This window comes from Uloborus diversus, chromosome 1 (assembly GCF_026930045.1).
Source record: "Uloborus diversus isolate 005 chromosome 1, Udiv.v.3.1, whole genome shotgun sequence".
Taxonomy (NCBI): domain Eukaryota; kingdom Metazoa; phylum Arthropoda; class Arachnida; order Araneae; family Uloboridae; genus Uloborus; species Uloborus diversus.
In genome coordinates, this window is record NC_072731.1 from 125,740,390 (window position 1) to 125,763,740 (window position 23,351).

At 31.3% G+C, this 23,351-nt stretch overlaps 1 protein-coding gene across 1 annotated transcript in view; it reads right to left on the reverse strand.

The window, feature by feature from the left end:
* Positions 1-221: 221 nt before the first annotated feature.
* LOC129231875 (protein EFR3 homolog B-like) overlaps positions 222-23,351 on the reverse strand; it is a 78,446-nt gene continuing 55,316 nt past the window's right edge. The window contains exons 12-18 of the mRNA XM_054866268.1: positions 19,894-20,066; positions 16,328-16,562; positions 15,115-15,243; positions 14,021-14,213; positions 12,459-12,547; positions 6,446-6,604; positions 222-3,942 (exon numbers count right to left, since the gene is read on the reverse strand). Of these exons, the coding sequence (XP_054722243.1) occupies positions 3,772-3,942; positions 6,446-6,604; positions 12,459-12,547; positions 14,021-14,213; positions 15,115-15,243; positions 16,328-16,562; positions 19,894-20,066 (1,149 nt within the window). The 3' untranslated portion in view covers positions 222-3,771. The remainder of the gene's footprint in view (positions 3,943-6,445; positions 6,605-12,458; positions 12,548-14,020; positions 14,214-15,114; positions 15,244-16,327; positions 16,563-19,893; positions 20,067-23,351) is intronic.

Below are 23,351 nucleotides of genomic sequence, written 5' to 3' on the forward strand. Positions count from 1 at the left end.
TGGTTACTTGATTAAGCGGAGCTGACAACTACCTCAAAAGCAATAGAAATTGGATCGATAAAATCAAAGTAATATTAATAGAAAAACTGTATGTACAAGTCACCACTTTCATGAAATATTAAATCAAGAACAGATAATGGGTTAACCAGTTTCATCCTCCTTATGTGTTATAAAATGGAAATCATTGGTGTAATGACATAGCAAGAAATAAAACAAGCAACTTTATTAACACAACATAAATTTATTTTGACAAACGCACATTTAGCTATGAATAAAACATACTATTGTGCAAAATAGTATCTAGTTGAGTGAGTGATTAGAAAAGTAAACCTTCCAAAATTGAAATAACAATTTATTTTCTTGAAAACAAGACTTTTAGCAAAAGGAAACGTCTGATTTTCAGGTTTAACTATAAGAATAGGTGGTTTCACTTTGTAATAAATTCAAAATAACTTTGTAAATTGTTTTAAAATTCAACATGCGATTTCATCAATAAATGTTTTCATTTGGAATTTTTTATGCTCCAGGAATCAAGAAGCATTTTAAAATTTCATTTTGGATTCAAGATTATTCTAAATCATTATGCAATTTTTTTCATTTTTTAAAATAACCTTCAACCATGTTCACGAAAACAGTTTGAAAAATGGTGGCAATAGCAGTAAGACACATTGGACAATAAAAAGTCCTTTCCGTAAGTGTTCAAAAGAAGAAGAAAAAAAAAAACCCTCAACTGCAAAAATTTTAATCATTTATAGTCATTCAAGCAGTTACTTCATTTTTAGCTAATTAAGAAGACAGCAGTGCCTGATGTAAGGGAAACCTTTATGATTTGATTATCATCCTCTTCCTTTCAATAAAAAGGGACCACCAATTCATTCTACCCAAAAAGAATTTTCAGACCACCAATTCTTTTTTTCAAAAGTTGGCATTACTCATGGGGCATTTTCACACACGTAACAATTTGCTGTGTGTGTGTTTTTTAACATAACTTTGTATTTAAGAAGTCTCAAATTAGAAAATATTTCCTTTTTCAATCTTTAAGAAATCTTCAACACATTAATCTGTATTTATACATGGAAATTTGGGAATTTTACAAAAGAAAAAAATATATATATATATTTTCACAATGACTACTAAACGTTGCAAACAAATCAATAACAAATATTACTGAGACTCATGTGCAACTTTGATTTTTGTGCAAAAGTAATGAATTAACTTATGAATAATGCTCATAATACACAGGGAAAACTATGAACAAATTGGGGAGTTGAAATGTACTTCATGTTCTTGACTGATGAGCTAGATTTTGTAACATACTTTCTTCAGTATAACAAACTCTAAGAAAAGAGCACTACAGTACAAAATAAAATTAAAAATAAAAAGATTTGTTTTTTCAAACAGATATACATTAACAAGTTTTGATAACAAAGAAAATTAAGTAAAATACTTGAAAAGTATTTAAAATAATTTCAAAGGAAATGAAGAAAAATAAAATATCACATAAGAATCCAAATAAATAGATGAAAACTAGATATATATTATATTATTTACATATATTCATACATAACAATCACAGATAAATATTTATCTATCTTTTAATAATCTAAGTTCAACCATGTAGTTTATAATGAATAAATAAACTAGTTTAAATTTTAAACATTTTTTAAACTATGTATTCACTTATAATGCATACATAAATTATTCTTCAATATTATTTAGACTTAGTAAAAATATACCAAAAATGTTTGCATAACACACAATAACAGTATTAATTTAATGAGCAAAGATAAAGTTTTAAAAAAAAGTTAAAAATGCCTTTATGAAAACAGTGAAAGATTATGTTATTGAACATCAAATATGAGAATGTAAAAAAAAGAACCTTTTAAGCATAAAATGATAAATAAATGAAACTATGGATAAGTAGGAAAGATTGTCCTTCCACTCATGATAAAAAATAATAATAAAAATAAATGATGCTGCATTTATGTCATCAAACAATTCTATATTTCATATTTATAAACGTCAATGTAATAACATTGATAACAATGGAGATGAAATGTTTGTTCACACAAGCTGGTTTGCATCCCCCCCCCTGCCCCGATAAAATAAGTCTACCCAGAAGGAAGTCATGTAGGCATTGATTAAGCAATATAACTCTCTCACATAAGTACACAAGTGTAAGTCTTTTCTTCCCTTTTTTTAATGACTAAAAGGAATAAATTAGAAGTTCTGAAGTGAAACAATAATTTCATATGAATAGTTAAAATAAATAGTTGAAAACAATTTCAATTAATCAAATTACATGGGATAGGGGGGAGGGTAATGATTTTCTGGTTTTGCAATGCAAAACATCCTACCCTTGACCCCTGCATTAATTACTGGGCCCCCTTGCCAATGATCTTGTACTGGCAAGTTGTTGTACATCCTGCTACAACAATTAAATTGTTGTACATCTTGCCACACACCTCCAACCAACCATTTCTATCAAGTTTAGAAAAAAGAGCATAAAAATAAGTTTTAATCCTATTTTTTTCATTCATCACCCATTCTGTTTTCTCTTTCTCTCCCCCCCCCCCCCCGCCTCTTCTCAGACATGGCCCTGTTACTGTGGTACCTCGCAGCTCTTCTCACGTTTGACCATGAGTCTTAATCTAGTTACAGACCTGGGTGCAAATGATTGAAGAAAATGCTGTAAGCAAAGTCTTTAACATTAAAATACAATATGTCACAAAACAAGTGTAAAATTTGAATGAATATATGACATTAATTTTTAAAAACTCCAAGTCTACTAATACATTTCTGTTTGGAAAACATTCTAATTATCACTTAAAGTTAGTAGTTATAAAACAGATTGGAAAATGATAATTATACAGCAGTCTTTAAAAAAAATCACATTTCAACAATAAGATTAAAATGTAATATTCCATTAAAATATAAAAAAATAACAAATTTTATAGTGCCAATGAATCCCTAATCAAACTTAACACAACCAAAAAAAAGAAAGAAAGAACTGAGCAGACAAAACATTTAGCAAACGTGATATTTCAAGGAACAATTTATTTTACATAACAATCAAGCAATATTTATTCAAGAAATGCAATCTGTAGTTTGTTTAATTTTAAGCAAAAAAATGGATACAATAAGCTATTTAAAAATTCAATTTCAATGTGATACAATGAAAATCATTGCATACAATAAGTGAGCACAATTTTTTTTTTTTTTTTCAAGATGGATTCATAAAGATAGTAATGAGTTCATACTTGTTCCCCTTGCACAGAAATTAAGGAAAAATAGAATTTTGAAGGCATGCTAATTACATAGAAGGTATCATTCCCTGAAATGTTTGAGCACTTATTGACAGTTGAAGAAAGGCTCAATTTTTAAATAAAAACTTTGAGCAGAAATAAAGTTCATAATCACTCATTTGAAAATTATATGTGCAACATAATGAACACATGAGTGCATATCTATTAGTATGTTTGCTTAAGCTTAACATGAAATAAAAGAACATCGTATGAGCACATACAGCATTAAAAACAAGTTTGGAACACAGCCATGCTTGATGAGGACCATACAATACACATAAGTGTATTATGCACGTTAACTCATATGCCCTGTACCTGCCTCCAGAAATTGCACCTGGATTTCATGAATTGCAATAGATTGTGTATACAACCCCTCCTCATATGAATTCTGTTCCTTTGATAGAACATTCATAAGCATATCACATTTTTTGAAATTAGAAGACAGTTCAAAAATTGACTAATCCCTTTAGTAGATAAAGTGATTAGGGAATTTAATGTTGTACAGGGGTGGAGCTAAGGGTGCTTGCCTGTGTTCATCACGACTATTGGGGTGTGGAGAATTTGGACGTGAAGAAATATCCACGGCAGCAGGAACTTTTCCGAAGATTTCATTCAGTTTATTCTGCAAGTCAACAGTCTGTAAAATAGACCAAGAAAAAGTTGTGGAATATCGCTAAGTGCAAAATACAAGCTTGAATTCAAGAGTCGCAGTTGACCTTTTCAAAATTTCAGGGGAATTTTAGGAACATTTTGGCAAAATTTTAAGGGAAATTTAAGATTTTGTTGGACTACAAACAGGTAGCCTGTCCCCATAGTTTATTACATAACAATTGCCAAAACAAACTGAAAATACATTTTATGCCTTATAGGATCAATCCAAGTACTTCTACACACAAACACAAAATAAAAAAAGTAAAAGCAAAAAGAAAACTTTTTGACTAATTTATAATAAGTAACCAGAAAGCACTTTAATTTGTAGTTGTCTTTTCAAAATTTGTTCTTTCCACTTTCAAGGATGGGCAATTCTGAATTTTTACAATTGACCAGCTCCTACAGATACTAAATTCTGTGCAACAGTCGTTTTCATAAAGTCTTGCTTACACGCTTGCTTTTTTTGTACCCTCTTTTATTTGACCTAGAGATTTAGTGTTTTTGCTCAAAATTGTGAAACCCTACTTCTCACAGAAAACATAGTTTAGTTTGAAAAAAAAAACATATGTAATGTCCATGGGGATTGGCTAGTTTTGGCAGGCATTACATTTCTCCTCTCCGGGAAAAAAGTGCAAAATGAAGCATCCTAGTGTACACCGACCTGCCTTGATGGCAAGTTAAAAGTATAAAACTCTCTTTTGTTTGTCAATTTGCATTAGACTCCAAACGTTAAACTGCTATAAAATTTCAGTCAATTATTTTCAAAACATTTAGAATCAAAATATTTTTTTGAAAATATATTTGAAGTTTGCTAATTTTCTAAAATTTAAAGAAAAACAAACATCATTTTTGGGGGAAAAAACATTAATGTGGTTTTCATTAAAAAAAAAATAAAAAAATAAAAAAAAAACTGGACATTGTACACAATGTTCTGGAGAAATTTGCAAATTTATCTTTCACACAACTTGGATATATTCACATGATCTTGAAATACACAAAAGTTTAATTTCTATAAAGTTTCCTTCGCCATTTTGATTAGTGAAATCAATATTTTTACTTAACTATTCTGACATAAAACATGTTAGTAACAAAAAGTAATAACTTAAAGTCAATGAAATAATAAGAGTTAATTATAGCAAAAAATCTTTGATAATTTTTTAAGGCTAAATCAATAGAAACCATCATCATTTTTCAATAGATTGGAATCTGGCAATTAGGCTGATATACAAAGGGGAATTAAATTCTCTAACTAAGATTGAACAAAGATATCCATTTTCATTATGTCTCCTATTGAGATCTGAAAAATAGCTTGAAAAATAAATTGCAACTCTTTCATAAAATGTATTAAGGCCAGTAAAAAAGTAAATCATTGCCATATTCACGGCTACATTTATCAACCAGGAATTTGACTTACAAACAAAAGAGCAATATCTCTTAATTTAATAAATTAAAAACCAAAACTGTAAAATGACAGCTATTATAAAAATCTTCATGAGGACTTAAAAATAGTTCAGAATAAAATTTTGTCAAATAAATAAAAAGTTTGTTATTAGAAAGAGCCCATAGAAACAAAACTACTATAAAGAAAACTATTTCTTTTATTGACAAAGCATGCAGGTTTTTAGTTAATGGTTTAATAAAAAAATTGCTGAAGAGGTGACAATTATTTTTTAGTATTTTTGTAATTGTAGGCAATGCTTTTTTTTGCATTGAAAACCTTTTTTATTAATCAACTTCATGCAAAGAATTTATTTAGAGACAAAAACCTAATAGAGATCGGGGAGGGGGAGGGGGAGGACACAGTCACCCCATTCTTATCCAAACACCTGACCTAGGGCAAATATTTATCAGTAGTTAAACACCCTTTCAATATCCTCCTATCTGACAGTCCACTGGTAGGTGAAGTGTTATTTTTACTTTTCTTTTCTTTCTGCGCATAAAGCAATTATTTCTTAGAATTCAAGCGGGTATAGGATGACTCACTCTCCCATGTGACTGTTTCTGCTTCGCTAAGCAGCGTAGTTGTTTTGCATTCTCTAGCTTTCTCTTTGCATTTATATTGCTTTGTGCGCTAAGTAATAGCGTGCAAACATAAACTTACGGATTACAAAAAGATATAAAATGGTGATTTATAGAAAATTTCAGATAAAACTGATTGGGGTGACTCAGTCACTTGGCGCAAACTTTCGCCATTGTTAGGTGCAGGATCTCTCTCTTGGGTTAAACAATAAAATGTTTTTATAATAATTTTAATTGAGTTTTATTTGCAATTGTTGCAACTTGCTAAAATAGCAAAACAACTTTTACTGCTAATAAATATAGGGCAATTTTAAATATTTCTTGCTTATTCATCAAAAAAAAAAAAAAAAAAATACCCTAGATAAGTTTAAAGTGTGCTATTTTATTCAAAAATCATTTCCCCCCTCAGAAACTTATCAACTGTAAGTTGGGCTCAAGTTGATTCATACTATTTAAAGGACAGTACTTACTTGTTTTTCAGCTTTAGCGACAAGGTCTTCAAAAGCTGCAGTTCTAAATTCTTCAATAATACGCAGGCGGCGCACATCTTCCGCTTGGCGCTTAGCTGTAGGTGACTCAGTGAGTATTCTTTTCAGAGATTCAACAGTTATTTCCTCTTCAGGGTGTTTCTAGAAAAGGTATTAAAATTGGTATAAAGATAAACATTTTTTTTTCTGCAGTAGTGTAACAGTTGAATTTAACATGCAAAATTCAAAAAGAAAAGATACTTTTTGAATACTGATAGCTCAATAAAAGCAATGATATTTTAACAACAGTTATTTAAAAAATACTTAAATCAATCTATTATCAAAATCTCTCATACTTCTTTCAAATATTTCATTCAGTGATTTTAACCGGTTTGAGACGAAGGATGCAAGTTTGCGTCAACGGCAGCTGCTCGCACCGTCTGAATCACACTTATTTGCTTGACGGCGTAGCTACTCAAAAATCCAAAAGACGTTTGTGCGCGGCTTGGTCTCGGAATGAAATGTTTACTATCAGATGCCGTTACTTATCTATGTTCTGAAGTCAGAGTGAGGTCCCTCAAGTATCTGTGATTTATTGGATTTTGTCAAGAAAATATAAACATGTGCTAGCAAGTGAAAAGGGAAATGCATGCTCATTTTAAAGCGGCTATTTCTAGTTTCGATTCCATTTATATTTTGATTTCATGGGAGATATTCTAGCAAGGGATTTTACTTTTAGACTCATTTATGTAGCCGTGGTGAACAGGTTATCTTTCCGAGAAGGAAATATCTAAATTGTGATCCACTATGGATCCTTTGGGCAACATTGAAACAACTATAAGTTATTTTTATTGGAGTTCTTCATACAGTAGATACTTCCTAAAATCATGCACTGAAAAAGAAGGCAAGGAACTTAGAGATGTGTAGTTTGCTCAAAACACAATAAAAGACATAATACTACCTATAAGTGTAAATGCGCAATGCGCATTGATCCTTAATTTGAAATTTTTCATGCAGCTTTAAAAAATCAATTGTTACAATATTCTTTAAGCATTTCATAATATTAAGCGCAAATATTTTTCCTGTTTTGTACAAAATATATTGTTTAATTTTGGTACTTTTAGTAAGAAACTATATTTTGTATTTTTATTGTCAAATATCGAATATTTTCATAAATTTTTTTTGTTATGATTGAAATTATGATATATTTTACCACACATTAAAAAATGGCTTCATTTCTACTTTAAGTGTACATTTTGTTCATTATTATGTAATGCGTACTTTTCGTAATTGCGTATTAGGCTTAGCGGGAGAAATTGCTTCGGCCTGTACACAGTAGGGTGGATCGAAAAAAATGAAATTTCGAATCTTAATTTGGAATACCAACCAAAAGCTGTCATGTGTAAGAACAATACACATGTAAAATATTATCAAGTTTGAAGAACTCCTTGAGGGTCCTACCAAGGCTTGAACTTCTCCAAAAGTAGGAAAAAATGTCAATTTACCAAAATTTTTATGAAAATAATAAGGTTTAAAATTTTTGTTATAATACGGTTAAAATGCTTCCTTTGAACACTCTTTTCATGTATCTTCTCAATTATTTAGTCTTTGCACCATTAAGTTCGCACATAAGCCGTCAAGTTTCGCGAAATCACCAAAAAACTGACTTTTTTTTAAGCTTTTTTGCCCATTGCAATAGTTCTTCTTTTAAAGTCCAGTTTTCTTTTTTACAACGCCTGTACAGAATACAGTTTTAAACGGAAGTGAAGTTAAACTTTATTACATTAACTGCCCAGCATCCACTAAAAACAGGTGGCTGCATTTTGAGTTCCATTCTACCTTTTCCATCTGCCGAGCCACATGCATTAAGCATAAATTTATTACTCATTTTACATTAGAAATAAATTATCAAAATCATTTAGTTGTATTAACTAAAAAAAAAAACATGGAAGTGCATTGGTTACAAAGAATGTATATTTACTCACACACAGTCGCTCTGACATATACCCAGTAAGCAAAATATCTTGCCTCAGTATTGCATAAAGGTTGACATGCAAGAAAAATCATCTTGCATTAATACTGCCTCAATGTTGTTATGTTACTCCCTTTATGCTGTCAGCAGGCTGCCACAATATTGACTGACAAGGTGTATGCAGCATAATATCAGGAAAATATCAAGGTAGGCTGCTTTTGTAACATTGCATACGTATTGATATGACAGGATAATATCAAGATGTTGTCATGACAGCATGAAATCAAGGTCTAGGCAAGATGATCTTACTTTTGTAATATTGCATACGTATTGATATGACAGTATAATATCAAGATGTTGTCATGACAGCATGAAATCAAGGTCTAGGCAAGATGATCTTGCTTTTGTAATATTGCATACGTATTGATATGACAGGAAAATGTCAGGATACATTGACATGACAGTATGAAATCAGCACGTTTGCAAGGTGTTTTATCCATTTATTTATTTGTATTATTTTCACTTCAAACTCGAGAATTAAATATCATTCTTTAATTATTTCTCTTATTCTTCAAGATAGTTTTCTAGCCTGAGAATATTTTCTTAAAGCTGACATCTGATCGGAAATTCATATAAAGATATTAATAGTACTCGCAATTTAATTTTATAAATGAAAGTTTCTTCGTTTTGCGTAATACTTGACTTATTTTTTAAATTCATGCTTCTAATTGTATTATAAAGACATAAAATGCCTAGTTAGGAATAATTGCGGAAGTTTTTATGGCACATTTAAGAGTAAAGGTAGCAAAATAATAAATAAATAAATAAATACAATAAAGTACATTTTCAAATGGATGTCAGCATTGAAAATATCCCATGGACAAAACATATGAATTTATCTTAAAGAATAGCATAAATACCATTGAATAAAATTAATCTTACGTGAGATTGAAGTGATAATACGAAATTCTTGGCTTCATGCCCTTTGTTTCAAAGTCTAGGGACGAAAAAAGTTATTTTCGGCCATTTCTAACATTGATCGCACATCGTCTGCGATATGACTTGTTTAGTACTCTATTAATAAACAAATGCAGTTATCAGTCATTCATAAGTTTTTCCTAAAACAATACTATTCCACACTAATAACTAAGCAACCAACTTAACGAAGCCTAAAAGAATACAACGCCACGTGCAGCACCTCTGAACCGATTGAGGTCAAAGCAGGAAGAATGTGCCAGCAATGCGAGGGACGGTGGGTAGAAAGAACTGTGCGCATGCGCAAGTATCAACGAAGGTCCACCTGTTCTATTGTGTACTAATTACCTTGACGGCGACAGCATGAAATCAATATCACCTTGACGGCGACAACATGTATGCAATGTTGTTATTGTAAGGTAATATCAATATTGATTTTTTAAGATGAATGCAATGTTGCATACGTGTTGTTATTGTAATATTGCTTTTTAATCTTTATGCAAGCTTTATGCAGTATGAAACACGTCAATATTGACGCCGTCAGTATAATATCAAGATCTGTCAAGGTTGATGCAAGAAATTTTGCTAGTAGGGTAAGCATCAATATTTAACAAAATGAGGGACTTGAAAAGTATCAGTTAGTTAAAGCCAGAGAAAACAGTAGTTCGTCACATGAATTCATGAAACCTATTTGAAATCATTTTTTGATTCAAACGATGACATGATACTTCGAGATTTGATTTTTGCTCTTATGAAGCCATCTCTTGCCGATTGACTAATCACAAACAAAGAAGCTTCTGTAACCATATTAGCACAGCGTTCCACCACCTGAGTGTGACAGGAGAACTAAACGAACGCAAAATTGGCGTTGGTGTTTTCAATCTATTGTTGAAGACTTTCATTAAATATCCCAGCTAAAATAGGAGAGGGGTGGCAGTTATTGCACATTCCGGTTGATAACATCAGAGTAGTCTGATGCATTAAAGTTAATCCTTGAATTATAGAATACTCTTATTTCTTCATGAACAGATGCCACTTGTCTGGCCTTCAAAATCTTCACAAAGTCAGTTCTCTGATGTACTTCGTTCATCAGTGATCACTGTCAGGAGAATATTTTCCGGGTGGCAAAAATAGGGATTTCGTTGAATGACAGGATCAATATTTTTTTCCGATTTTCACTCACGTAGCGAGATGCTATAATGACACTGATGAGGAACAGCAAAATTTTGTTTCGATTCCAGAAGAAGAAAAATTTGCAACGGCTATACTCCCGCCAACAGAGCCATCAACATTTTTTGGTGTTGATGTCACTTCAAAAGTGGAACAAATGAGGCCTTCTCTGCCAACGCTATCAAGAGTGTGCTACCAATACGGCATTTATGACAGATGTGCGATGTGCTGCAGCATTTGCTTCAGAAACATTACAGGATTTTGGTACTGTGTCAAATAATTATCGCTCTAAAGTCGTTGATAGGAATAAAATTCGAAGACAGCGACAGAAGTGTCACAGGTAACACAGACGAAGTACATGCTTCTCTTCAAAACCTGCTAACTAGAAGTGAAAGAGTTTGAAAAGTACATTTTTCGATAGCCGAAAAGTCAAAACTATGACAAAAAGAAATGGTTGGAGACAGATACCATAGAAGAACCATAAGCGAGGAATCCATGGTTGAAAAATCCAATGCTCTTTATTTGGGTCATGTGACGCCAACTTCTGGAACGGGAAAACATGTTGCGACAGCAATGTGATTTTTGAACTGAAAATTTGTTGAGGCCATAAGGATCTTTCAGCTTTTGGCTGTGATGGCATGGCCACGAATGCCAGAAAAAAGAACGGTGCAATTACGGCCATAGAAAATAAAATTGGACATCCTGTTCCATGGTTAATGTGCGAACTGCATACGAGCAGCCTTTGCGTCACCTGTTCACATTACTTGATGGTGAAACTGCTGGTCCATGTGAATTTTCGCAGGAACAATAAGTAAATTGCTAGAAAGGTGCAGCAATTTACCACTGGTCCAGTTTGAAGCAATTACGCTCTTTGTCGTAGGTGCTGGGCTGTTAATATAATAAAGTATAATTTCTTTTCCACTTAAAACTGCTTTTTGCACAGTCATTTCAAAAAAAAAAAGGACTTTAAAGGAAAAAAATACCGCAATGTGCAAAAAGGCTTAAAAAAGTCAGTTTTTAGAAATTTCACAAAATTTTACAAACTTGTTGCGAACCTAATACTGCAAAGAATAAAAATAATTTTGAAGATACATGAAAAGCGTCTTAAAAGGAAACACTTCAATGGTATTAGAACAAAAATTTTGAACCTTATTATTTTCATAAAAATTTTGGAAAATTGACATTTTTTCCTATTTTTGGAGAAATTCAAGCCTTGGTAGGACCCTAAAGGAGTTCTTCAAACTTGATAATATTTTACATGTGTATTGTTCTTACACATGCACAACTTTTGGTGGGTATTCCAAATTAAGATTCAAAATTTCATTTTTTTCGATCCACCCTAGTACACAGTCTGCATGTAACAGCTACCATCCTGAGGGAACGCTGTATTCTACGGACTGCTGTCCCGAACGGGTTAAAGCACTGAATGTAACCGAAAAAAATTTCAAATAAAATTTGTTTTGCAGCATCATATACCAGAATTAACAATTGTATAACAAAAAATAAATAAATAAATAAATAAATAAATAAAATAAAGCCTTCAAAAAATGAACTTACTTCATTTTTCCCATATTTTTTGAAACAAAATGAATATTCTTGCATGAACAATTAATTATGGTATAAAAAGTCATCATACATTTGTTTCTCACAAAATTAGTTTTGTGTCTTTATTTTAACTGTACAAATTTAAGAGCAAAGTGATCTATTTTAATATTAATCACCTTATTGTTTATAAGTACACAAATATCTTATTTCACATTATTAATTTTAAGAAAAGAGAGATAATAGAGCAATTTTGAAAAAAAAAATTCGATACATTATTCATATTGAAAAAAATATATTTCAAAAGGAAATACTTGCTGCAGAAAACTATACTATTGCAGACAGAATGTAACTCACCCTAGGTATACCAGGAGAAGAATTAACACTGTCCACTTCAACACTAATAGAATTTAAATCGCTAATACTTCTTGTAATAGTAACTTGACCTACAAGAGAAAAAAATGGATCATAAGAATAAAATATCAATTTTTTTCTCTTTTTCTTTCTTGTAAAGAATTTAACAACAAAAGACAATTTAAAACATATTTGTCTCCTGCCTGCTAACCAAACTAACTTATCAACTTTGGCAAATTAAAAAATTAGTTCTTTATGAGCTATGAATGTCCTACTAGATTTTAAAAAAATCACTAAAAATAAATGGTAATAATATTCCTTTTTTAAAAAAACATAAAAGTCAAACAATAGTGTGAAAGCAAAACTCCTTTTCTACAGCTCTTTTTAAAATAAATACGTGTTTTAAAACATGTAATCAGTGTAGAGAAAACAAGCAAGGCTGATAGAGTTAATTATATCAAACCTTACAGTGAGTGACAAATCAGTTTTTAAATCTATTATTTACGTTTAGTAATTTTATTTTTAACGCATTTATAATCAAAGTTTCTTTCACAACGATTAGTGTATATTTTTCTTACACTATATAAAAAAAAAATATATGTCTCTATTTTTCTTTGGAAATAATATTTTTAACATGAATACATATCCTTGATGCAATTCTTTACAACAATTAAATACAATTATTTCAAAATATTATGCATGTTCAAAAGAAATCTTATGCGTTCTGTTAGAATGTATATTTCTTGAGGAAGAATGTTGCACATTCTAGAACATATATATACTGCTGAGATATTTCAATAAAAACATTTGAACTTGACATAGCTCATAGATCTTAGTATGAATTAAGTTAAATTTACATTTAAACAACTAGGCAGTGGGTTTTCCCTTTAAATTGCTAAAATTTAGCTATCACTTATGCATTCCTAACTGGGCAATTCCATGAGTAACTGAAAGACTTTCCCAAAAAAAACTATAAATATTTTGTAATATTCAACCCAAAATATGCATTATTAAAAGGATATTTTAACCAGCCTTACTATATTTTAAAGCTGAATTTCAGTAACTGAGTGACACTAATGAAAGTAGATTGTTATTCAGCTACTTTCTATTTAACATTTAAGAAGAAAAAGAAAAAAGGAAGAAAATTCCAGCCAAAATGCATTTTGGAACTTCAATTGTACCATTAAACTCAGCTTTAAAAATACAATAAGCAAGGGGGGGGGGAATCTTTTGCATTATGTATATTTTGCTTTGAATGTTAAAAAATCCTTAACAGTTTTGCTTTGAGAATGTTCAGTTGCCTGAGGAATTGCTCTACCTGAACACAGTCAATTAGTATTCAATTTTAAAATTTTGTAAATCATGACAGATCCTTACAATTAATGTAAAATAAAATGATATAATTAAATTTCAAAACTAAGTTGAAATGGAAAACATGAGTTGAGATTACAAAGTACACCAACTGTTGTCAATTTCATCACGTTAAAAATTTAACCATTAAAATATAAACATGATTTCAAGAAAGTTGTTAATTCAAAAATAAAGAATAATGGTGAAGAACTTACCAACTCTACGTGGTATGTATGGAGCCAATAAACGAGTAGTGTCATGTCCACTACTCCTTAATGCTTCAGATATGATGGCATTATCAAACAGCAAATCTGCATCTACATTTTCAGGAATGGAATTAAACAAGCCAAAAGTCAAACTATCATCAGGAAGCAGCTGAAGGGCTCGCTCTGAGCGGTTTTTTATGACCTACAGCAAAAAATGGATAGAGGTTAAGAAGTTGAAAATGAACTGTACAAACAAAAACAGATGGGGAAAATTAAAGCACTACAAAAAATATTTTCTTCACACAATGAACTTTCTCAATGGTTCACTGAAAGTGTGGTATTTGGGGAGGTTACTGTTTCACAAAACACAGGCTTTCTTCCTATAAAAATAATGCTAACTTAGAGAAAATCAGTTTCAAACCACCTTTCCTCACATACTAGTGTTATGAGGCATGCATTACAAGCATGAAAAAGAGTGCAAATGCGATTGCAGAGCTCAAAGTGTACAAATCATAAATAACATAATTGGCAATAGCAATAACTTATACCCAAGGAACATAGAGGCAACAAGTAAAAAAAATCAGCTTGATTAGAAAACTTTTGATTTAAATCAAAAACTTGTCTTTACTAATAATAAAGCTGAACGTCTCTCTGTCCGGATCTCCCTCTGTCTGTCAGGATCTCTGTGACGCGCATAGCTCTGGGATTTTAGACCGTTCAGCCAATTTTCATGAAATTTGGCACAAAGTTAGTTTGTAGCATGGGGGTGCGCACCTCGAAGTGATCTTTTGAAAATCCAAAGTGGTTCTTTTTTTATTCTAATTTTAAGAACAAAATTATCATGGACGAGTAAATTACGAAATTATCATAACGTGGAACCATAACATGGGCACAAGTCAATTGGCGATATACGAAATTATCATAACGTGGAACCTTAACATGGGTAAAAGCCAATTGGCGAGAAAATTCACCACACATTATTTGTAAATATACAGGCGAACCAAAAGACCTTTTAATTTTTCTATTATGGGCAAATCCCTGCGGGTACCACTAGTAAATAAATAGTTCAGTGTTTCAACTGATCAACATTATTACGACATTACCTGATCTACATGAGTACAAAAAGTAGGTATAGCAGTGAGTTGTCCTAAGAAGTACAGAAAGCCAGCAACCAATATATGCATAGCACAGTGATGTCCAGACGAAAGTAAAGCTGATTTAGCAGGTAAATCCTGGGGGGAAAAAAGTGAAGTATTAAGTAAAAAAGAAACCTTCATACAATCCTGGATTAATAACTTTCTTTAAAAAAAATTCTTGATGTTAAAACTTATAGTAAAAAAACCTAAAACAAAACAAAAGAATAAAGTCTCAGGAATTATCTTCTAAAAGTCACAATTCTTACAAATATGTAGTTTTAAATAATTTCAAAAAGCTTTGTGCCATAAAGTTACGGTAAAAAACTCTTCTTTTTTGGCATCCTGTAGGAATTGGAGGGAAAATTACCCGCTCAGACTCCTGCAATTTTAGTTCCCAGTACTTTAATCCTACAACAGCCTGACTCTGACCTTGTAGAGCAGTAAACTGGGAGAGAAAATTAACTACTCCGACTCCTGGAGTTCAAGGGCACCATTCACTCTTTTAACCCAAAATCAGTCTGACTCTGACTCTGGAGCACTGGTAGGAACCGCAGGAAATTTTACTTTTCATATACAACTGAAGAAATGTGTCTGTATTTGTTTTGCATAACTGAATAATCTTAATTGCTTGTAACAAACCACAATTCAAGGAATCAACAAAAATTTGTGCACTAAGCATAATATTTCTGAGTCATTTTAAAACTTAGGAAATACCTTTTTAGAATGGTTTTATTTCAAGTTGTATTATGCATGTATACTAGCAACTTTGGGGATGACTGAGAGCATGATTCTATAAAAAGTTTTCTGACAAACATATTTTATCAACAAGTTTGAACCATTTTTTTATTTGTTTATAAATTATTATTAAATATTTTAAATTTTATTTTTCATTTTCTTCTTAAAGTATTAAAATTTCTTAGCCCTCTAAATTTCAATCCTTGGATGTATTCCCTAAGTTGGATTTCCATGTCCTAACAATTAAACGTGACAATTAATCATACAGTTCTACAAAATTGAGAAAAAAAAAAAGATAAAATATTTAACATCTTTTTAAAATTTATTTATTATGGCGGCAGGATTCAGGTGGAAGCGGAAGCTGCAGACAAGCATTTTTTTTTTCAATAATTTCAGTTTAAAAACTTCTTTTTTAATCATATTTTTAATGATGTTTTTTATTTACCTGAATAGCAAAAACCAATCTCAGTAGTTCAATAAGAACATCACTATCTGAGCCAAATTCAACACAAATCAAAGCCAGTGTTGTGTAGATAGCCTCAAAATTTTCAGCAGTGTTGTTAGCAATCTGCACATTTTCATAGATATGAATCAAAATATCAGAACCATTTTTCTTGAAGAACATAGTGTCTTGTCTGGAACATTTCTCAACTTTCAATTCAGGCAGAGGCTCCATAATGCTGTAATAAAAACATATACATGTTGTAAAAATAAGAACTGGAATAAAATTGCTAAAAGTATTTCATTACATTAATATCAAATACTGAAATTGAGTCAGAAAATACTGTTGGCCTCGCTTAATCGAATATTGTTGGTTCCAAGAAATATTATTCGAAGAAGCGGGGAAATTTTATTTACCTTTCTAAATTGACAACATTTGTCTTAAAACGAATTAATAATAAATCAATAGCTATATAATGTAAATAATTAATGTTATAGCTAAAAAGTTTTTGAAATAAGCTAAATAAACAACAAAATAGTTTAATAATTAGTGTTTATCTTACAAGTAGGTATGAAAATTATAAAAATTAAATTACAACTTGAGTTATGAAATCTTTGTTTTAGCACCTTTTTTCAGTACATTATTTTTTGAAAAATTCCATAATAGGGAATTGCTTGATGAAGGTATTTTGGGAACACTTTCCTGACTCGCTTTTTCCCTTCCTCGTCTACTGTATCTTACATTTAACATTTGTCAATTTATCATCATCTAAAATATGTATATTTATTAGTGAATTGCAATTTAATTATTGACTGCACAATTTTTTTTTCTTTGCAATGACAAAGATAAAAGAAATTTCATAGAATAGTGGAAATGTTTTGATGGATCCGTTACCCGATTAAGCGGGGCTGACAGTACGAAACAATGCAAATTGACAGATGCAAAATATTTTATACAATTATAATTTATAAAAACCTTAAAGAACAATTATATTTAGGACAAAGACAGGCCCGGATTACCCAATACGTCATCCTAGGCCTTGGCCTAGGGGCACAAACCGAAAAGAGAGCACGTTGCGGGGAAAAATAATAAGCTTGTTGTTAAAAAGAAAAAAAAATGTGGCGTGCTAGTATGGAGAAGCAAAATTTAACTAGAATAGATTGCAACCAGCCTTTTAGGCAGAAAAAAAGCAATTGGAGGGGAGGGGGCATAGTATTGGAGGGGAGGTTGAGTCGAGGTCCTTTTCCGATCAAAGCAGATAATTTTCAATACCTTTGATTTGAACAACAATTTCTTCAAAACATAGCTTTGCTCAGGGGCAGACTGGGTCCTCCCGGAGAGCTCACAGGTTTGAGGGCGCAAAGAAAAAGAAACGTTACCAAAGGTAGCCTAAAATTGCGTTTCTATAACTTTAATTTCAGAGAACTTCAGAGGAAAGAACCCACTTCCATTATCATCTTCAAAGATTATTTAATACTTGTTTTTAATGAAACATGAACTTCAAAAAGTTTCCGAGTGAAACATAACGAACCAGGAACCACATCCCTTCCCACAACGATTCAATCACATTTAGGACTTAAATATCAGAAAAGTTCTGAGGAGAGTCCCAGACACTATTTCTCTCCCTAACATCATCAAAGATGGTATACAATTTTGTTATAGAACCTCAACTTCTAAACATTTGTGCAGGAGCCCCCCCCCCCCCCCGCTCAACATTTTTTAAGATCTAAAATTAAAAAAAATTCTCCAAAGTCTCCAAATCCCATCCCGTCAGTCAGCAATACCAGATGCATTGGAGGTAGTACAAATGCATATTTAGAGTTTTCATATCAAATTTTTTTCAGGGGAAAGATCTCTAAAGTCTCATTTTCACATCATAACCGATCGTTTAAAATTTTGTTTGGACCTAAAGTTTGAAAATTTTCCTGGGGAGTTACGCTAATTTCAGCTCTCCTCCCAACTCATTGAAAATTGTCTAAGATTTGGTTTTTAGCACCTCAATTTTGAAATTTTTCCCTGAGAGTGCCCCCGATTTCAGCTCTTCTACAACATTTTTAAAATCATCCAAAAAAATTTGTAACGACTTCAATTTCAAAACACCTACAGAAGAGAGTTGCCAAACCCTATCCCTTCTCGCAATGTCATCATAGATGGTTTCCAATAGCGTACAATTTAATTCTTCAATATCAAAACCATTCTGGGGAAGAAGGCTAAACCCCATCCGTTTTCCAGGTGTCATAAAAGATGTCCTACTATTTTTTGGTCTTCAATTTCGAAAAGTATCCTCTCTAGAGTTGCCAATCACCCCGACATCAAAAAAGGAAAAAAGGTTGTTTATAATAGCGCTTTCGAACCTTAATTTCAAAAAAATTCCAGGAGAGCTGTTCCGACTCCCACCGTTGCCCAGCATCATAAGTAAAGATGGTCAAAAATTTAGTTTTTAATACTGTAATTTTGACTGGAGGGGGGAAGGGGGGAGTCCCCAAAGGCATCCCTTTCTCTAACAACATCAAAGAAAACAAACAATTATGTATGCAGCACTTCAGTTTCGTAAACTTTCCGAATGCCATTACTTCTCGTTAAATGACCTTAGATGGCCTAAAATTGCATTTCTAACGCTTCAATTTCAAAAAATTCCCGGGGGAGCACCCCCCTTTTAATGAACGTCATCGAAGGAAAAGAAAGAAAGAAAGCCAAAACTTTCAATTTGTCAACCGGAGGGGGCCGCGAAATCTTTACTTGTTACTGGACATTGCTATGCCTCTGGGAATGGCTGGGGGGGGGGGGGGGGGGGGGGGATCCGATTTCGATAGAGTTTGGCTAGGTGAGGTGGGTTCCAATTTTGGCCTAGGGCATAAATAGATGTTAATCCGGCGCTAGACAAAGATGAATTTGTTTTTTATTTGGGGTGTCTTTAAGAACTCCAAATATTTTCCTGGGAATTAATGTTATTTCTTTCTTGTATAAAGTACAAAAGTATGTAAAAAAACTGAAAATTGCAAAGAAAAACTTATGCCAACTTACACACAGTAGATACACACACAATTATGATATCGGATACACCTGATTTATTTGAAAGTTGTCATGTTGTCCAATTTGCTCATATCGATCTTTTATGCTAGTTCTCTTTTTCCCAATATCTTTAATATAACAACCCTCAGATATAACAAGTCATGCACTATCATCATGATTTTCATAACATTATTAGAGTTCATTTTTTTCCTGTATATAACAATTCATGTATTATCATCATGTTTTTCCTAGCATTATTATAGTTAATTTTTTCTCTATATTATCAAACACCAAAGATTTTTTAAAAATGCTACAGCAATAACATATTACATGAGAAAGAATAAATACGAAACAAAAGAATACAATTTAAACTAGAATGTTCCCCCCCCCCCCCCATCAAAAACTATAATATATTTAAAAACAACATATTTATAAACAGTGCAAGTGTTTATAACTCATGGTTTATATAATACTTCTAAACGATAGGCTTGATAATACAATCCATATAACAACAAATTAACATAAATATAAAGCACTGAAATAAATATTAAACTTACCAAACTTTTGCGAGACATGGTAAGTAATTGTGGCGATCTAACAGAGTGTGGAGAATTTGTTGCACAACCAATCGTACAGCAGGATCAGAAGCTAAAGACATTTGTAACAAAGGTTGTAGGAAAGCTGAAGGAAAAGCTTGTGACATTTGCAAAGTGCGATATTTTGTGCCAACCTATAAAAAACAAACACATTTAAGCATTAACATGAAAATTTTAAACAGTAAAATAGTAACTATTAAGAGCATTTAAATGATTCAAAAAACTATAAACCATAGACAACAAACGTAGCATTTAGAGATGTATACCGATCAAGTATTTACTGCAATAAATCTTCAACAAACCAACCTCAAGCAGCTAATTTTCAGGCATATCAATTGAGGATAAAAAAGTTAAGTATGCAATAATGTCATTAAAAAATAATTCTAGGTTCAAAGCTAATAAGTTCTTAAATACAGTAAAAGAATACACAACAAACAAATTTAATGTATTTACAATTTACCATCCACTGGTAGGCATTTAAAGTCTACAGATGTGTTCAGGGTTGGTAAAAAAACCGTTTTTTTTTTTCAAAAAAACCAAAAAAAAAAAGTTTTTTGATTTAAACCAGGTTTTTTTTTTGGTTTTTTTTTAAACCGGGTTTTTTTTTGGTTTAAATACTATTTGCGAGAAAAACAATTAATTTTCGGAAGGTAATTAAAGTTCCATGTAATTAACAGTTATTCTATAGTCACATTATACCTAATTTCTTGGTTAATTAAAGAGATAAGAACAAAATCTTGTAACTAAATTAAATAATTAAAATAGCTTTCTGCAGGGAAATATTGATTGAAATGTTTGACTTGATTAACATATTAGTATGCATGTATATATAGACCCTTTATGATACGAAATACTTCAAGAAGTGGTTGTGATGCGGGTTAAGATAAAATATAATGAAGATCCAAGAAAAAAAATTTATAAAACCAACATAATATGAATAATTATCGAATAAAGGTAAAAGTTATATTTTTAAGCATAATTTTTTCAAAAGAACAATTTTCATATTTTTTGTTTCTGATCTTACATAATGCTAATTTTTATATACACAATGTCGCAAATATTGAAGTAAAGCAAAATGTACAACAATACATGATTGAACAGTCAAAAAATTGATTGCTGTTGTACTGACAGTTTTTAAAAAAAAGTGCTGCTCTATATTCGACTCCGTTCTTATTTTGGAAATACTTCGAAAAGATATCGCCTATCACTAAAACAAAGAACCAAATCAAAAATACAAAAATTGGTATAACATGGCTTAAATTACAGCTTATTTACTGGCATACATGTTGCATCCAGCATTGAAGTTTAAAAAATATTGAATTCAAACTCTTTAAAACAAATAAATGCGTAGCAAATTCTATTTCAAGAAAGATTTTTTGCCAAAAACATTATATACGTGAAGTATAAACTTTTTTTAAAAGTTTGATTCAAAAAATATTATTTGTGTTCACCTGCAGAACAAATCTTAATTTTTAGGTGCAAACAATTAAGTTAGACTGTTGATTACCTTACAAGTCAAAGTTAAAATTCCAGGAAAGTGCAAATAAATGGGCAAAAATGTTACACCCCTGCAACAGGAGTGAGCAATATAATGAATTGCATCTACAATAAAAGATTCAATCCTTAGTAAATCTTAACTAATCATGCAAATTAGGCATAATGATGGAAGTTGACTGAAATCTGCTTTATGGCACATATATGAAATAAAAAATATATTAATATTTTTTTTTCGATTAAAGCTTGTAATACATTTTGAAGAAGCAACTTTGCAATTTTAGTATTTATCTCTGCAACTTAGCTGTAGGAACTTAGCATAAATGGAATTTTACATTTTTCAATATGTGTGGAGAAATCAATGTAAACCTGTAAAATGGATTTTTTTTGGCTTTTTTTTTAAAAAAAAAACAATTGGTTTAAACCATGGTTTAAACCAACGTGGTTTAAACCAAACAACCCTGGTGACTGAGTGGTGGAAAAGCCAGAAAAAAGAATTTGAAAAATGCAATGCAACCATCTTTAAAAGTCTTCAACATTACTAAAACCAGCTTCAGAAAAGTGCAGTGCATATATTTTCGTCATTTAGATATCATTCATAACTCAAAAATTGATTAGGCTCTGGAAAAGCTTCAAAACTTGCTTTTTGTTCAAAGTACTAAATAACATAAAAATAATATTAATTTATAACGTAAAAGTTGCTATGTATTCATGCATATGTTATTGTGGTGTAAAGTTGATTTTATGTAATTGTAAAAAGATTTATACACATATTTCTGAAATGAGTTGAATACATTATGCATACAGGGTGTCCGAAAAGTCCTCGACACATAACAACAGTATTTTAGGTTAAATGTGTCAAGGACTTTTCGGACACCCTGTATATTTATTTATAAATGTAATTTTACAGTTTTTGTTTGTAACAGATTAAAAATATTTTGCTTTAAACCAAAAGAACCGTTGTTTTCTCCAACAGTCTTTAGAAAAAATTCATTTAGTTGAAAGCCTTAAACAAAAAGATTAGCTTTGAAGCTTTTTCCAATCTTAATTTGTTTCTTATTCAATATGTGTGGGAAAATCAATGTAAACCTGTAAAATGTATTTTTTTTTGGCTTCTTTTTTAAAAAACCATTTTTTAAAAAAACCTCATGGTTTTTTTAAAAAAACCAATTGGTTTAAACCGTGGTTTAAACCATGGCTTAAACCAGCGTAGTTTAACGCTCGTATTAACCAGCGCGAGTTGAGGAAGAGTAACTGCCGAGTAGGTGAACCCAGGGCTAACTCAAACCGCGAGGTTACTCACAGTTGTTATTATCCAACAGCGAGTCACCCAGACCGCTGATTTTTTTCTCCCTAGATGTAAAAGCCCCTCTCATTGGTGGATTTTGGTCATGTGATATTGTTTACAGGAAAGGCAAAGCCGACGGTCGGGGGGCACGGCTAGCACGGCCTCGTTGTTGATTTTGAAGCACGTTGTTAAGCTGATTTTCGAACGAAAGTGTCTTTTTTCCTTCTATTTATCACTAAAAGATGAATTTTGCTTCCACAAAAACAAATTATACTCCTTTCGAAGCTAAAATACTGGCTTCGCTGGATGACAATTACAAAGAATTCAGTGCAAGAACTATTTTTCATTAAATATCTTGGGAAATTCCATGAAAATTATAACTTAAACGATTTTTTTTAAACTAATTTTATTGATATGATTTATGATTTTACAAATTTTTCCCCATTATACATATTCACTAAATTTATATGAGCCAAGTGTGAATTTTTTTTTTTTTTTTGATTGTTTTTTTTTATTTAAAATATTGTTACTTTTATCGTTATTAATAGAATTTAAACATTCTTGTCATGTCGTCACAGCACCTAAACCTCAACTATTTTAATCCGAAGCATAAATCATTATTCAGATTAACAGTTTC